Source organism: Onthophagus taurus, chromosome 7 (assembly GCF_036711975.1).
Source record: "Onthophagus taurus isolate NC chromosome 7, IU_Otau_3.0, whole genome shotgun sequence".
Lineage (NCBI taxonomy): Eukaryota > Metazoa > Arthropoda > Insecta > Coleoptera > Scarabaeidae > Onthophagus > Onthophagus taurus.
The window spans coordinates 26,967,343-26,985,621 of NC_091972.1; the positions used below are offsets into that span (position 1 = coordinate 26,967,343).

An 18,279-nucleotide genomic window follows, 5' to 3' on the forward strand; every position below is an offset into this window, starting at 1 on the left:
TTATGGAATGTCAAATGTCATCTCTACATGAACGACGCTGACGGAGCGATAAGAAGATGAAGGAGGCTGATACGTAATCTATGCTTTTAAAACATAGATAGCTTAAAACACTATGCACACACGTGAAATAAAATCTTTTTATAGCATAAATATTTGTAACATTTTGCGTGACTCTCATAACGAAGAAAAGCATGCGCCAAGCCTTAGCAACAGCTCCATCAACTTGGCCCTCAAACGTTAGTTTGACACCAAATGTGCCGCCTAAGTTCCTGACCTGAGTCACTCTAACTATGGTATCATCACCCAGGCTGTAATCGTATCTGATCATGCCTGGCCTCCTTGTAAAAGAAATAACATTACATTTTTCAGAGTTCAGTGTCAAGAAATTTCGAAGCCTCGAGCAATCCAAATGTGAAGAAACTCGATCAAGCAATGAGAGAGTTTAATTATTGACAAAATATTATTGATATAAATATTAAATAGAAGAGGTCCTAAGTGACTCCTTTGTGGTACACCGGAGGTAACAATCATGCTATCCGAAACATCACCATTGATATTCACCTTTACAGTCCTTCCACGCGTATAGGAGGCGAACCAACGCACAAGATGTTCGTCAATATCAAACATACGAAGTTTTGAAAGAAGCAGAGCATGATCGACTCGATCGAAAGCCTTACTAAAATCAGTATAAATGGAGTCAACTTGAGAGGAATCATGTATAGAGTTTAAAATATAGTGGGTGTATTCTAACAAGTTGCTCTCAACCGAACGACATGCAAAGAAGCCGTGCTGTCTATAGTACATTTTACTTTTCACAATAAAAATAAGTCTTCTATAAATAAGCTTTTCAAGTATTTTACTAAATAATGGCAATAAAGAAATAGGTCTATAATTAGATAAAATTATTATATAAATCCATTTTCATCGATATTATTTAAGGTAAATTGAATAAATATTACTTTCTATTTTACTGTTAATCGATGTATTAATTAAAATATTTCCTTCGACGTTGCATGATACGTCTATAACCTCAAATCTCGTCCCAATAAAATGAACATCGTTCCCTTGATGTTATTAGTAGTGTAAAGTTAAATTAAAGTTCCAATTCCTCCCCAACCATATTAACGTTAAACCTTCTGATGATGGCCTAATAAGCCGAAACATGTAAAGGAAATATTTTAATTAATACATCGATTAACAGTAAAATAGAAAGTAATATCTATTCAATTTACCTATAATTAGATACCTCACCACGATTTCCGGATTTAAAGATAGGGATTACATGAGCCTCCTTCCAAACACGTGGAAAAACTCCAGATTCAATCGACCGGTTATATACAGATGTCCCGTATCTTCCGCATCAGAGCATTATACAATGTTTTTATGTTTGTCCAAAAGAGTTAATACCTGTCTCTGAGGAATATGGTGGAATATGAAAGAGGTATATTCCATCTTGTCTATAAGATATTCACTAATTTCCCTTTCCTTCAGATCCTGCCACAATTTCTCCCTATTTGCTGTATCAAAGGCCGCTCTTAGATCTATGAACAGTGCATACAATTTTCTCAATTTGTATTTAGTCTCAATACAAATATGTTCTTATAGTCCCTCTTCTCCTTCTGAACCCTGACTGTCCATCTAGTAGAGTAATTTTTGCTTCCATCTTCTATTTCCAGTATAGTCCAGTATACCTATAAGTTTGTGTGCATTCACTCTTTTTCTTTTTGTAAACCGGGCATATAATTCTGACCCGCCGACGAAGACATAATAGATCGGACGATTTTGAGATTGCAAGCTTTAGAAAGAATCAAAGACGAACAAGTGAAGCCGAAAGAGTATTTTGATAATCACAGAAGGAAACCTACGAAATATCACGTGGAAGATCTTGTTCTGATTCAGAAAGATCCTGTTGCTACCGGGGAACCGAGACAACTAAAACCACACTTAAAGGACCGTACCAGATAGCCGAAGTATTCCCGAACGATAGATATAGAATCGTAGACATAGAAGGAGCTGAAAATTCTCAAAGGAAATTCAACCAAATTTACTCAGCTGACCGCCTAAGAACATGGTGTGCACCCTACGATCCGAATGAAGTCGAGGACGACTACAACAGTAACACCATCTGTAGTGCGAAACTGGCATCTTCCTGCAACACTGGTGGGGTGTCGGGTAGAGACATTAGTTGAAAAAGAACCGTACACGAGTGATTACGTGCCAAATAAAAAGTTCTGTTGTATTTCTTTATAATAAATAATTAATAAAAGAGTGAAAAACGTAAAAAGGGTCGCTCTCTAATTCTTTATAACATGTATTGCTAAAGGTTAGATACTGCTAAAAGAAGATTGCCTAGTTCAGGCAGAATAGTAAATACTACTGGCAGAAGATACGATATTTTCAATGGAAGAGCGGATCTCCCTCTTTATATTAGCTGCTGGCAGAAGAATGATACTTCCAATGAAGACCACCTTCTACAATATACAGGGGTGTCCCACCTTAGTTGCCTTGGACCATAGCCGAATTATGATTGAGTTTTTCAAAAAATGTTTCAGATAAAAGTTGAATCGAATCATATTGTACATATTTTAAAATTAGTTTCAGTAACGGCGGACTTCCGCTTCTACCGGAAACGGGTACCAATTTTGTTATTTTAAGTGGAACATGCTGTATATTATTACATTTTTGGATTCTTTGTGAAATTTCAATGGTACTTTGTTAAATAAAAGTTACTTGAAACTGTTTTCCGCATATATTGGCGTAGAAATAAAAGAAATGATGACGGCAGTCTGAGTTACGACATGGTGAGTGTGTCTTTTAACCCTTCCTCTGTAAACCTGGGTATTTTCTGTCCGACCTACAACTGGTTAGGCAAATAATTTCATATAAAAAAATATGTATGCAAAAATAAATTTTTCGATAATTTTATGATTGATTTATTAAGTTGAAGGTCTCGAACATTACCATGAATTGTTTATAAAATTTTTTGAGTGCATTAACAGGATGAAAAAACGGCCGAACCCGAAAGACCCACCTTTACAGACGGAAGGTGCTAAAAAACCGTTTACAGACGAAGGGTTAAAAGGAACATCCTGTATATTTTAAGGTTTTTGGATTCCTTTTAACAAGGTGTTGCAAATTGCCATAAGGTTTTAATGCTTTAAACTGCATAGTTTTCGAGATATTGAAACTTTTATTTAAAAAGATTTGACGTAGCGACAACCAAATTATGGCGTCATTATGGAATAGACAACCTAAGCCTTGACGTCACAGGGATGGACAGAGCTTAGACTTTCTTAGAATCATTAAGAATCATTTAAAATGTCATCTAAAATGTCACTTAGTTTATTTTATTTTAACATTAATAGACAACCTAAGCCTTGACGTCATAGAGATGGGTGGAGCTTATACCGACTCAAAACATTTTTGTTACCAATAGACAACCTAAGCCTTGACGTCACAGGGATGGGCGGAGCTTATACTGACTCCAAACATTTTTGTTGCTAACGGTTAATCACCATATGCAATTTTCCATTATACTCTGTTTTTAAACCAGGAGGAGTAGTTTAAATTTGTCACCAGATTGACCTTGCACGTGATTGGTTGAATGCGAGGAAGGTTCACACAGGCAATTTTGAATTTTGATTTTGAATTTGAAGGTTATTGACAATTCGACAGTTTCGTATCATTATTGTAAATTTTGTGTTCTTAAACCCTTCTTTATTATATTTTGAAATAAATACACTCATAACTTCAATGTTAATTTGTATGTTTAGTGTTGACGATAACAAACGAAAATAAATACAATAATAAGTAAATAAATAAATAATAATTATTATTAATTTAAATTTACCGCCAAAATATCTAGTGATATTTTCTTGTGATTTTTCCTAGTGTAAATCTGACTTTCGCGTTTACTCCTCCTGGTTTAAAAACAGAGTATAGTGTTAAAATAAAATAAACTAAGTGATGACATTTCAAATGACATTTTTTGGCGATTTATCTTAGCAACTGTGGTTAGCAAAGAAATTGTTTGGAGTCAGTATAAGCTCTGCCCACCTCTGTGACGTCAGACTTAGGCAGTCTATAGACAACCTAAGCTTTGACTATTGAAAAATTGCATATGGGGATTTTTCGTTAGCAACGAAGATGTTTGGAGTCGGTATAAGCTCCGCCCATCCCTGTGACGTCAAGGCTTAGGTTGTCTATTCCATAATGACGCCATAATTTGGTTGTCGTCAAATCTTTTTAAATAAAAGTTTCAATATCTGGAAAACTATGCAGTTTAAAGCATTAAAACCTTATGGCATTTTGCAACAAATAGTCAAAAGGAATCCAAAAACCTTAAAATATACAGGGCGTTCCATTTAAAAAACACACTCACCATGTCGTAACTCAGACTGCCGTCATCATTTTTATTTTATTTCTACGCCAAGATATGCGGAAAATAGTTTCAAGTAACTTTTATTTAACACTTTTTGTACATCCTGTATAGGGTGTTCCATTTAAAAAAATAAAGTAGGTGGCGAGTTCCGGTATAACCGGAAGTGCTAGAAATCTGAAAATATTTTAGTCGAAGAGAACGTAATTGATAATAGTTAAGTCTGAATTTTCAAATTTTAATTTTGGCCGGAACCCCATAAACGTCTAATGACCGGTCTCGCTGAGACACCCTGTATGTAGAAAAAATGTAGTAAAATTAAAAATAAATATTTTTTTAAAACTATTTTGTATACTAAGATTATGACTGTAACAAGTTGCTTAGATATTTCAGTTCATTTTGATGATTGGCAAAAAATTAGATATTGCTAATATTTATAATATGTATTGCTAAAGACTAGATATTGCTAAAACAAGCTTGCCTAGTTCAGGCAGAATGTATACTTATACTTTCACCACTGCGCACCATTGTTCCTGTTGCCTCTGCATATTAATCTGTAGTTGCATAAAGGAGCAGCTTAGATATTGCTTTAGGTTCTCTGTTTTCAGAAGATATCCTGGGTATAGTGGTCATTGGAAGATCACCGTTTGTATTTATTGCTGTGGTCTTTCGATTTATTTTCGCGTTGAGTCTACTTAAACTCCGCTTGCACTGGAAGGGTGGATTGAGTTTGTTGAATAACCGAGCACCACTGTTGTTGGTCCCAAACCAGGGTAAAGGAGGAGGACAATATACTTTTTATTATTAAGTAAGGTTCTAATTAACAAGATTCAACCAGTCTAATTTAGAACGACTTTACAAGTCTTTATGTACACATCAAAACTTAAACTCCTCCTAGCCTGATGGCTAGGAGGAGGAAACAACTTTCTGGGGCACCTGACTTGAATCGATTTCATTCACACATAGTTAAGCTTCAAAGAGAGCTAACGTGCATTCACGTCTGGCGCTAGTCCTATATGTTAATTATGATAAAGTATATAAATGGCTATATGATTAGAACCCACAGTTTAACATGATCATGTTGTCCCACAATAAAATAAAATAATGTTATTGATATTGAATGAATGATTTGTTGATAGTAATGTTGCAACTATTTTGATAAAAATATTAATATAAAAGAGGGGCAACAAACTTACCTTTATCAGCAACTATTCGATAAAAATCCAAAGCCTTTTCACAACTTGCCGAAACAGTAACCCCGGAAAAATATCTATAACCTAAAGCCATTTGGGCCCAAGAATTACCCCCAATTGCTCCAAATGTGTAATGAATCAGTGCTTTTGATTGACTGACGCCAACGCCACCCAAACCAGAAGCATATAAAAATCCCATTCCCATATGACCTTGGGCATGTCCCATTTCTGCTAATTCTTCGAACATAATCTTAGCTTCTGTTAAGTTCTGATTCAAAGGATAACCAAATAAAAGAGCCCATGCAATGAGAGCTTTTGAATCTGCATTTCCTTTTTCAGAGGATTCTTCAAATAGTTTATAAGCTTCTTTTATATTAGGCTTGGTTTTATTTAAAATCAAGGTGCCTCTTTCATATAATATTTTTGCCTCTTGTTGTTCAGGAGTGAGTTGAGGAGGATTATCATCTTGAAATTTCTTCGCTAACACAGGTAATTCTTCATCTTCTTCTTGTTGCTGTTCACTTTGAATGATTGCATACTTTATACCATCAAAATCCTGAACTACTTTTTGGAGAAATTTTGCTTGATTTAATACAAAAATGTCAACGGCTTCAGAAATTTCATCGCTTAACTTTAGTTCTCCTTAAAAAAAAAAAGTATTTTTTTAAAATTTCATATCAGAAAGTTTAAATTTATAGTTCTTCATAATTTTTTTGGATAAAAAATCATTAAAGGTTTCTCTGTAGAAATGATAAAGAGACATGGTTTACATCATGAATATTTTAATAAGTTATAATCAAGAAAGACTTCAAGAAAGAAAAGTCTTCTTTCTTACAACAACCTAAATTGTTCTTTTAAACTTAAATTAATTAATATTATATTACAGTTTCAAACCTTTAGTATGTTTATCCTGATCTTTACTTAAATCAGGGGCTGCAACAATTTTTAATGCATCCAAATCTTCAACTTCTAAACTATTCTCACTATCATAGTCCTTTTTAGTATCATCTTGATCACTTTCCTTTTTCTTTCCATCACCTGGAGGGCCTTCTAATGATTCCTCAGAAAACTCACAACACAATAGTGTAATGAATATAAAAAGTAATAGTTTATAACGCATTTTCACTTTTCTTCAGTCGAATTGCGATACTATTACACTGATTTTTAAATTATTACAATATTTGTAATTACATACGTGTCCTAAACTCTTATCTTAATGCTTCATTTTTTAACATAACCTTAATTTTATTTCGAGGAAATTACGTTAAACGTTTGTCAATTAAATCCATATTTTTATTGAGTTTCAATATTAATTCGAATATTTTTCAATTTAATAAATCGTAAAGTACAGTTTGTTTAAGAAAAACGTAATGTTAAGATTTGTCAGTTTTGACAGTTGACACCAGTTGACACGATATTGGCAGCTGATTAAAGTCACAGTTAAAGTCTATGATGAGAACTGAATACTAATTTTGTGCTAAACATAAACCTTTTATATTTGAAGATAGGTTTAAATTTGGTTTATTAGCGGTTTTTCATTTAAGACGTACAATGTTTACTACAAAATAACAAAACAATTTTAAAATAAAAAATTTTGATTTCTGCTAGTTTATTCAAAGTCCATCTTCTATCTTTTTCTTTTTTAAAGTTCGAATGAGAAGTACATTTAATTATTGTATTTAAAATGTTTTGTAGTAATTACTTTACATACAGATACAAATTATAAATACAATTTATATATAATACGTTAACAGTTGATAAAAAAAATTTATTGAATTTTTGCAAAGGACGTAAATTCTGTAAGTTAAAGTCATTGATTGCGCATATTTTTGACATTTGATTTTACCCAATCTCCAAATCAGAAATTACAAAAAAGGAACATGCAAGAAGTTTTAGCACGGTAGGTTCGAATTTATAATGACTAACATAAAGTTTTTACCTTATTCCAACTTTTTTACATTAAACCCCTCTCTTCCTCCCCACTTAATAAACTTTCTTTTCTTTTTCATACCTAACCTCAACTATGACCTAGAAAATCGATTTAATTTGTTGTTGAAAGTTAATGTGAAAGTGTATATTGAAAATAGATTTTATTAGAATAACCATTGAATAATGTTTGCTAGGGTAACATTTTTTCCAACATTGGTATACAATGTTTGCATGGAGAAGATTACTTCCAGGAGATGGTATGATCGGATTGATGAAAATGTTATTTTGGGGGCTCTACCATTCCCTAGTCAAACAGCAAAAGTAAGATCTTCTATTAGGTACCTACTTCATTTTAGATAAACATGATGTAAATAACTGTTCATTGCATTGTTACATTTTAAAGTAATCTTCTTAAAGCTTGTAGATGAAGAAAATGTAAGAGGTGTGGTATCGATGAATGAAAATTATGAATTATGGCTGTCTAATAATAAAGAGGTAAGAAGAGTTTAATTTTTAAATTAATCTATATTGTGGATGAGAGGCCATCAGGCTCAGTGAGAGGCTTAATGAGAGTCCCTTTTGGGTTTTTGATGCATTAAGAAAAGAAATTTATTATAAATGAAATAAAATACACAAATAATTTTAAAGTTTTAGTAAATAAACAAAGGCATACATTTGTAACTAACAATTTGTAAAAAAGGGATTTGAAAGTTTTTGGAAGTAAGAGAAGGGTGTAGTGTGCTACTGGCTGCCTACCTATACTCTCAAATTTCAAAAAAGTATTTCCTATTATATTATACAAAGTTTATTAAATAAATGTTACATGCAAGTTTGATATAGTAAAAAGGACCAAGTTATTATACAGCACCTAAAGTAAATGTAATTTGAATAACGCAGCTATTATAGGTGTTATATTATTATATGTTACGAAAAGTTAATCACTATTTTGTTTATAAATGGTGAAGGGCTTGAAAAAAGGTTTGAAATATTTTTAAGAGGTGTCGCTTTTGGCAAAATCTTTGAAAGTGTCAATAATTATTAGCCATCTTTTAACAAGCTGAAGCTGTTTTATAGTACTACTCTCAATTATTTCCAGAGAACAAATAAGGAAATAATTCGGCAAACGATAAAAAAATTAAAGCGGAATGCAACACGAATTTATTTTAAGTTGAGATGCGGGGAGAGGAGAGTTCCGGCTAATCGGAACAGATGGTGCATCCCAGACAGTACGTTGCGCCTTTATCTTACCTACATAAAGAAATAAGGCGCGACGTCCTGTCTAGGACGCACCATCTGTTCCGATTGAACGGAACCCCCGTCACCCCGCAAAGCTTATTTCTGTTTCTCTTTAATATGTAATTCCATTAAATCGCACTTAAAAAATTAGGGAGCTCTAATTTTGAAAAACTGATAACGAAATCCGATAATCGACATTATTTGACATATTTTGGTCAAATCCGCGAGAAAATGTAAAGTTGACAAAGTTGCCGGTACCGTAAAAAATCGGGTACTTTTTTCATTTAACTCGCGATAAAAAGAAAACTGTGGATCCGAAAATTTTCAAATTAATATATGTTACGTAGAAATGTTCAGTGACTATAACAAACTTTGTCGCAATTTTTTTTATCGAGCGGTTGCGAAGATATCGATCTCTAAAGTGAGGGGCCTTGACTTTTTGCACGGATAGTAGTCTTTAACAATATGTAGTATTATACAGGATGTCTCAGCGAGACCGGTCATTAGACGTTTCTGGAGTTTTGGCTAAAATAAAAATTTGAGAATTCAGATTTAAGTATCAATTTCATGCTAATCATGCAATTGTCATGCTTAAGCAACATGATGGAGTGTGTTTTGGTGCCGAGAACGGCTGTCTAGATCGTTGGTCACTTTACTATGGCACGTTAACTTTTCAAAATTTGGAAGTACCATAACTTCAACTTTTTAAATGGCACCCCCATATTTTATTACTTAGTCGTCTTCGACGTCTCATTTTACATCTTTTATATTCCATATGTCCTATACCTCAAATTAATATTCATACTCTTACAGGACTATTTATACCAATCCATCGTCTTGGATACCCGCGGTCCAGTCACTATCTGTACGTTATGTGGAGCTGCATCATCTCATTGAAATCACGTCGGTCTTTTTAATGAGACCTATATCGATTGTTTTCTATGTTTCTAAGTGACTTTTTTTGTCGTTTCATTAAAAAAATGCTAGTCGGAGGCGACCGATCGAAAACGGCCATGCTTGTTTAAAGCTGTGCTGGAAAATGATGTTAACCAAACAGAAATTTGTTATCTATCTTATGTCCGTACTAACCTCATTTTTCTTTCTGCAAAAAGGCTTAGAAGACCTTCTCCCACTAATAATATCCCTATATACAGTGCGCGGCAAAATTATGGAACATATTCAATAAATTGATAACAAATATTTTTTTGCAAAAATGCCGAAACGGGTCAATTTTGGTTAATCATAACACACATTATGACACCATATTCACTTCCTGACAATCATTTTTTTATGAGTTATGACATCATCGACATTTTTTTTAAATGGCACCATATCCATTTGTTCACAAAATCTGAAAGTATATATTTCTCTGCGACTAACGATGTAAATATCGATATGTAACCCATAAGGAAAATTTTGAGAAAATTAGCTTTAAAGGTACAAATTTTATTTTTTTTTCTGAACGTAAAAATAGCATTACCCATGGGTAACCATGGAAACGCTTTGTTTGGTTTTAATAATGTCTATTCAAAAACGTCAAAATTAGTTTTGTGAGTGTTTAATTGAATTGAAACAATTTTTATAGCGATTAATTCCTGTATTTTTGCATTGTTTTCTGTGTTGTAATTGTTTGTTTGTATTTTTTTTCTGTTTTATATTGTTTAGTTTTGTATTAGTTATTTTGCGTTACATTCTGATTGAGATTGTTATTTGTTGTTATTTTTTGCCGTGTTCTGTGTTCATTAGTCCAGTTTTGTTTCAATATTTGTTACTGTTTTGTTTTTATTTTTGAGCATTTGTTGTTACGTATTTATTTTAAAATAATTATGACTCATTTAAGTGAAACCCAACGCATAGAAATTTTAATTCTTATTGGATGTGGAGATAAAACCCGAACACAACAAGAGGTATGCAATTTGTTTAATGCAAAGTACCCTGACAGAGTTATTAGTAGATCAACAGTTAGCAAAATTGACAAGAAATTTAGAGAAACTGGACATGTTAAGCACATTGCACATGCTGGACGTCCTAAAATCAACGAAAATGTGAAACATAATATTTTGTTAGCTGTTGAAGATGATCCCCATAGTAATTCGAGACAAATTGCAGCGGATCATCAAGTTTCTCAGCGATCTGTACTACGTGTGCTACGAGCAGAGAGGTACCATCCCTACAAAGTGCAGTTAGTGCAAGAACTCAATGAAGATGACACAGATCGCCGCATGGAATTCTGTGAAATTATGCAGAATCGATGTGACCGTAATCCACTTTTTATTTACAACGTTTTATTTTCGGATGAAGCTACATTTTGCCTGAATGGCACAGTAAACCGACAAAATTGCAGATACTGGAGTAACGAAAATCCTCATTGGATAAGCGAGGTACATACCCAATACTCTCAAAAAGTGAATGTATGGGCAGGCATAATTCACAATAAAATCATTGGCCCTTTCTTCTTTGAACAAATTCTGACAGGTCAACGATATCTGGAGTTTTTGAGGAATGAACTGATGCCTGTACTTTTAGAAGCATTCCCAAATAATAATAACCCCAACCTACTGGACGACAATATTTGGTTTCAGCAGGATGGTGCACCTCCGCACTTTGCACATCCTGTTCACGAATTTTTGAATAATAGTTTCCCTGAGCGGTGGATTGGCAGACGCGGGCCGATAGAATGGCCCCCCAGATCTTACACCCCTTGATTTTTTTCTATGGGGTTATCTAAAATCAAAAGTGTACGCTGAGAAACCACTCAATGTAGACGCATTAAAAAATTGTATTAGCGCTGAAATTCGTAATATTAGTCCGCAATTTATTTATAATACTTTGAAAGAATGTATGAATAGGTTTGCTTATTGTCAAGAAGTGGGTGGAGGGCATTTCGAACAATTGATTAAATGATTAGAATCAGAATTTATTTCTTTTTTATAACATAATTCATATTCTACGGACATTAAATAACTTTAAATATTAAAACTTAAAACCTTGCACATTAAAACTTAAATTATTAGTGTTTTTTAATAGAGAATAAAGAATTAAAGAACCATGACAACGTACATGGTTACGCAAGGGTAATATATATTTTTGTTCGAAAAAAAATAAAATTTGTAAAATAACTAATACAAAACTAAACAACATAAAACAGAAAAAAAAATACAAACAAACAATTACAACACAGAAAACAATCCAAAAATACACGAATTAATCGCTATAAAAATTGTTTCAATTCAATTAAACACTCACTAAACTAATTTTGACGTTTTTGAATAGACATTATTAAAACCAAACAAAGCGTTTCCATGGTTACCCATGTGTAAGGCTATTTTTACGTTCACAAAAAGAAATAAAATTTGTACCCTTAAAGCTAATTTTCTCCAAATTTTCCTTATATAACCCATATCGATATTTACATCGTTGGTCGCAGAAAAAAATATCCTTTCAGATTCTGTAAACAAATGCATATGGTGCCATTTAAAAAAAATGTCGATGACGTCATAACCCATAAAAAAATGATTATCAGGAAGTGAATATGGTGTCATAATGTGTGTTATGATTAACCAAAATTGACCCGTTTCGGCATTTTTGCAAAAAAAAATTTGTTATCAATTTATTGAATATGTTCCATAATTTTGCCGAGGACTGTATAGCTAGCTACAGCTTTAGCTATATACCCACTCTATGGAGGAAAGTAAAGGTGGTCTTCATACCTAAAGGTGGTAGGCGTTCAAACGCGGACCCTAAGGCGTACAGACCAATTAGCCTAACTTCATTTCTCCTCAAAAGGATGGAAAAGGTAATCGATCAATACCTAAGGAATGGAGTGCTTGTCACAAATCCACTCCACCCTAGCCAACATGCTTACCAGAAAGCAAAATCAACAATTACCGCTCTCCATGCTTTGACTAGCACCTTAGAGGAGGCAATTGCTACCAAAGAGATAGCCCTTTGTGCTTTCATAGATATAGAGGGTTTTTGAGTTTTTGAGAGCGTTTGATAACACCTCATATGAATCCATAGAGAAGGCTCTAAACGTAAAAGACATACATCCGTCGACAATCAAGTGGTGTACAGCCATGTTGAAAAGTCGGCAGATCACAGCCAGTCTGGGAGGCGAGTCGCTGACTATAAAGGCGCTAAGAGAATGTCCCCAAGGGGGAGTGCTATCACCTCTATTATGGTGCCTGGTAGTTGATGACTTGATGAACACCCTAACTAAAAACGGATTTAAGATACAAGGGTATGCTGATGACCTGGTAATCACAATCCGAGGTAAATATGATTCAATCATAACTCAGCTAATGCAGAAAGCCCTACTACTCACCAGTACTTGGTGCAGAAGCAATGGGCTCAGCATCAATCCCAATAAAATCGAAATAGTCCCTTTCACTCGGAGAAGGAAGCTACAAATAAAAGCACCCTCCATCGAAAGCAGAACTATTAACCTCAAAACAGAAACTAAATACCTAGGGGTAATACTTGACAGTAAACTAAACTGGAACTCACACTTAGATAAGGTAAGGAAAAGGGCCATCATGGCAAACCAGATCTGCCGCAGGCTCCTAGGAAGGAACTGGGGTCTCAAACCACGAATGGCTCATTGGGCCTACGTAGCAATAATCAAACCCATGGTCGCGTTTGGTAACCAAAAACAAAACATAAGACAGCTCAACAACAGCTGCCACAAATCCAGCGGTTAGCATGTCTTAACATAACGGGTGCAATGAGATCCTGTCCGACGGCTGCTTTGGAAGCCCTACTCGGTCTTACACCGCTCCACTTATATATACAAAAGGAGGCAGCCTTAAGTGCCTTATCACTGAAAACAGTTTCTTCACTCAAGTTGATGCAGGGTAACCTCAGAGGACACCTCGAGAACCTCAAGGACCCATGTCTAAATCACCTGATTGAAATTAAAACGGACCTCATACCAACGGAATACAATTTCAACCAACCGTATAAGGTCATATTTAGTAGCAGGGATGATTGGGCGAAGGGAGGGCCTCAACTAAACAGAGGAGCCCTAGCCTGGTACACCGATGCTTCAAAGACAGTAAGATCTGGAGAAGGCATGGGCATCAGTGGACCAAATAGCCACATCAAATTGCCCCTCAGCTCGGACTTAACAATTTTGCAAGCAGAAGTTCTTGCTATAAACTTCTGCACCGCTTTGAACTTTTTTACAGAAGGGACAAAAAGGTGCATCCATAAACATTTTCACAGACAGTCGGGCCGCCTTGAAGGCAATTCAGACCTACACGTGCGGCTCCGCACTGATCAGAGAGTGTACCAACAACCTGAGAGAACTCGCTAGGGGCAATGATGTTAGCCTATGGTGGGTTCCAGGTCACAGCAACATTGAGGGCAATGAGAAGGCCGACAAGCTGGCCAAAGAGGCAGCAAACACGCCCTTCATTGGACCCCAACCTGGATGTGGACTACAAAAAAGCCACCTGAAACAAATAATCAACAACTGGGAGGCTTCAAAGATAGCCTTACGCTGGAAAGAACTTCCAGGTCACAGACAAGCGAAGAGTATGATAACTCCGTCGCAAAACAAAACCAAAGAGGTTTTATGCCTCAGCAAAGGGGATCTAAGAACGCTCTACCTGACCGGCCATGTGCTCCTAAAATACCACCTCTTCCACATTGGACAAGCTGAGGATCAAAGTTGTCGACTATGCAACGACGAGTCAGAAACTGCTGAACATATACTGTGCAATTGCGTCGCCAGAGGCCGTCTAAGGCACAACGTCTTCGGTAAAACTCCCCTGTTACCTACCGACATAAAGGTTCAAGACCTCAGGACAATACTAAGGTTCATTAAGGACCTACATTTTCCCTAAACCTTTGGAGGGCTAAAGTTACAATAGATCTTATAGGTCGCGGTAACGAGAGGGGCCGCTCTCCTCAGCCCGGCAGCAATAATAATAATAATAACCTCATTTTTTCAAGTGACATTTTTTGATCAGTGTGAATACCATCTACAAGAAATATCATTTTGCACTCTGACAGAATATTGAAGATGACGAAGACTCAACCTTTGATGACGACAGCTTAACGTTCGTGTTCAATAAATTTGTCATACCTAGCCAACAATAAAATACTCTCTGCATACAACTATTTTTGGAGTTTTTACTCCATAATAGTGTTTCAGGTCAGTTTCATTCGTGTAGTGTCCCACCAAGTATAACAGTAATATGATAAGTCTGACAAACTACCAAGAGCCATTATGTTAAAGTTTCTTTCTTGAATTTGCACCTTTCCAGAAAATTCCAAAGCAGGAATTCGAAAGAATTCCACAGAGCTTCAGATGATGTGGTGTAATTTCATTTTTTGACGCGGCAGTGAAGTTGGAACCTTTGGGCCAAGTGAAAGACAACAAAGCAATAATGGTATCCAGACCTTTAAGTTTATTGGTACTTTGTACAGATTCCTAATATCTTTCCATTTTTTGATTATCTTCTCAGATTCTGTATCTTCTGCTTTGTTGTCAATCTAAAAATATAGTAGGAATTAAGGGAAAAAAATCTTACAATTAGATATATCTAGTGATTGTATTATCTAGTAATTTAGTGAGTAAACGTTTTTATAGTAATACCGGTATTAATACCGGTATCCCGGTTTTAATAATTTTGAATACCGAATACCGGTATTGAGATGCAATGATTTATGCGAGTTGTCATTTATTATTTGCAAGACCATTGCAGTTTTCATCATCTCGAACATCATCTCGTATATCTCTCTGTCGTTTCTGTTTCTTAAATGTTTTAAAATTGGTAAGGTTTGTGGATAAATTTATGAACGTTTTCGGTCTGAAATTAGTCTACTGGGATATCGCAGTCTGTGTAATCGTACTGCTTCCGAAGAATTTTAGCGACATTCACCATAAATTAAAATCATATTTAACTTATCTTCTGAATAGTCTCAGTGTTAATACTAAATATCTTCGAAACTACTAAGTTTTTCAAATCAACGTTGATAACGAAAGTGCACAGTTTTCGATGTTTTATCACTTACACCTAATAGGAACTTTATGTTGAAGGGAAAGTTTCTTTTGACGCAGCGCCATCTTTATTTTTGTACAATAAAAAATAACAATATTTAAGAACTGATGTCATTTACATTTTGATCTAAAATATTTTCAAGATGGCCGCCACTTCCGCTCTACCGAAAGTAGACCATAACTTCGTTATTTTAAATGGAAAGCTACAGTTTTTATTACACTTATTAATTGTGCATAAAAAAATATGTTGACTATTAAATTGAGCCAGGGAAACTACCAAATGAAGTTTTATCTTTTAGGACAATCTCGCTGCTTCTCTGTTATTGGCGAAAAAAATTTAGTTCCAGTTTAACTCAACTATTGATCAGAATCACAGATATATGTGAAAAATCGCTGGAAGAAAGAAAGTTTCTAGATGTAGATCAGGCTTTTGATAGAGCTTTTTTGATTAGACTCCATTATAAATCATGCAAGGTCTTACCTGGCTAGTTTTGCAATTGCTGAAGTATATTGTTGATGCCATAATCGAGCATTACCTCTAAAATTGCGGCAAAGCCAATATTTAGCAAAGTAGAAATTACTTCGAAAATTAGTGATTAGTTTATCATTATAAAATTAGTTTATATCCTCTATCTTTATTTACTGTTCTTAATAATACATTATTGACTAATGTTTCGTTGTTTTTAGAAATGGAAAGCAGCTGGTGTAGAATTTCTTCAGTTAGCTACAGTTGACATGTTTGAAGTTCCGTGCCAAACTAAATTGTTAGAAGGAGTTAATTTCATAAATAGAATATCAAAAGCAAGCACAACTCTTGATAACGTTGGAAATTTAAATCAAGAAAAACCATTTACTGTGTATGTTCATTGTAAAGCTGGGAGAACCAGGAGTGCCACACTTGTCGGATGCTACTTAATGGTGGTAAGCAAAGATTGCATATATTGCTAACAGTTCCACTTAGATAAAATTTATGTTATTGAATTTAATGTTTCAGAAAAATGGACTGTCTCCAAGTGAAGCTGTAGATTATATGAAACACAAACGACCTCATATTTTGCTACACACAGCTCAGTGGGACGCCTTAAATACATTTTATAATGCGAATGTTCGGTGTAAACAATAGGTTTTAATTACAATTGATTCATTAAAGAGATAGTTTACTTTGGTTAATTTGCACCCACATTTTCTCTTCAATACATAATTTTACATTCATATGTTTTATTATTTATCACTAATCTTATTTTGTTGTAAAATTTTCAAAATGTTATTAAATAGTAATAGTATTACATTTTCCCATAAATTAACAATATCCTATATAATTTGAAAGCAAACTTTTCATATTAGTTGCACTACCTCATCACCTAGTCTTTTATGTACTTCCATGGATGCTGCTGGACTTTTTACAGCTGAAATATTTATTTCCATAAGGTTTTGCTACTGTGATGGTTGGACAATTCTTTTACCAAAAGAATTTTGAATTTGCCCTCTAACAACCTGATTAAATCGGTGTCCAATTTCCAAATTAATGTCATGATTTTTATGAATACACAAAAAAAAAAACACAAAAATATTACTCATCGCATTAACGACCTTAGTGAAGGTCGTTTATACAAAAAACAAAGGAAACAACAAATTTACTCACCTGATATATCGTATTCGTTCGAATCTAAGACGCACTCCATTTTTTTGAATGATTATATCGAAGAAAAAAAATTCGTATTAAAATAAAGATGGCAAATAAATTACTTTATTACATAATAATGATACAAACATTTTGTATATTCAAAATTCGTTCGAATCTAAGACGCGCCCAATTGTAAGACGCACCCCATTTCCATAAACGATTATATAGCAAAAATAGTGCGTCTTAGATTCGAACGAATACGGTACTACTGAACCAAAATTTGACATATCCTTGATCGAATTTCATTCAACAAGTTACTTCTTATTTTATTGTTATCGATCTATTTTTTTATTAATTGAATTATGATGAATAAAAGCTTTAAATCTCGAAGAGAATTATATGTTATGGTTTAAGGTACTTTTGTCTAATTTGTCTACGTCGACGGGTTTCAAGTCATTTGTTACACATTATTGCGACAATTTTGTTTATAATTTTCTTTCTGTTAAATAAAAATGTATATTATATAGATGATCTTATTTCAATTTGTTAATCAAATATAACTTTCCTTGCAGTAACTCGTGTATTAAATTGTATAATAATAGTTTTAACCGGGCCAGAATTTAAAGTCCTGCAATATAAATATAATTTTATAACCTATACATAATTATCTTATATTGGTTGAAGTGTGTTTTTATGACAATTATATACAGGTGTCTCAGCGAGACCGGTCATTAACATCTCTGGGGTTCTGGCCAAAATAAAAATGTGAGAATTCAGATTTAAGTATTATCAATTGCGTTCTCTTCGACTAAAATATTTTCAGATTTCTAACTCTTCCGGTTATACCGGAAGTCGCCTACTTTATTTATTTAAATGGAACATCCTGTATAGTTTTACAACTTTGAATCTGTCT

General features: G+C 34.1%; 2 protein-coding genes across 5 annotated transcripts in view; one reads left to right on the plus strand and one right to left on the minus strand.

The window, feature by feature from the left end:
- The window catches only part of LOC111416596 (HMG-coA reductase degradation 3), a 17,452-nt gene extending 10,391 nt beyond the window's left edge, over nucleotides 1-7,061 (minus strand). The window contains exons 1-2 of one of the 3 annotated variants that reach the window (XM_071197791.1): nucleotides 6,493-7,061; nucleotides 5,575-6,213 (exon numbers count right to left, since the gene is read on the minus strand). In XM_071197791.1, coding sequence (XP_071053892.1) covers nucleotides 5,575-6,213; nucleotides 6,493-6,691 — 838 coding nt within the window. In that variant the 5' untranslated portion in view covers nucleotides 6,692-7,061. Of the gene's footprint in view, nucleotides 1-5,574; nucleotides 6,214-6,465 lie in introns of all 3 variants that reach the window. The other 2 variants (XM_023048654.2, XM_023048662.2) reach the window with 2 other exon arrangements.
- A 251-nt stretch (nucleotides 7,062-7,312) lies between these two features.
- LOC111416635 (protein tyrosine phosphatase, mitochondrial 1) lies at nucleotides 7,313-16,954 on the plus strand. 2 transcript variants are annotated; one of them, XM_023048704.2, is made up of 5 exons: nucleotides 7,313-7,471; nucleotides 7,695-7,821; nucleotides 7,918-7,995; nucleotides 16,430-16,663; nucleotides 16,737-16,954. In XM_023048704.2, the coding sequence occupies exons 1-5, from the start codon at nucleotides 7,452-7,454 to the stop codon at nucleotides 16,863-16,865; spliced, it is 588 nt and encodes a 195-aa protein (XP_022904472.2). In that variant the 5' UTR covers nucleotides 7,313-7,451; the 3' UTR covers nucleotides 16,866-16,954. The 2 variants fall into 2 exon arrangements, with proteins under 2 accessions (XP_022904472.2, XP_022904482.2); XM_023048714.2 differs by lacking the exon at nucleotides 7,313-7,471 and having other exon boundaries at nucleotides 7,684-7,821.
- The last annotated feature ends 1,325 nt before the right edge of the window (nucleotides 16,955-18,279 follow it).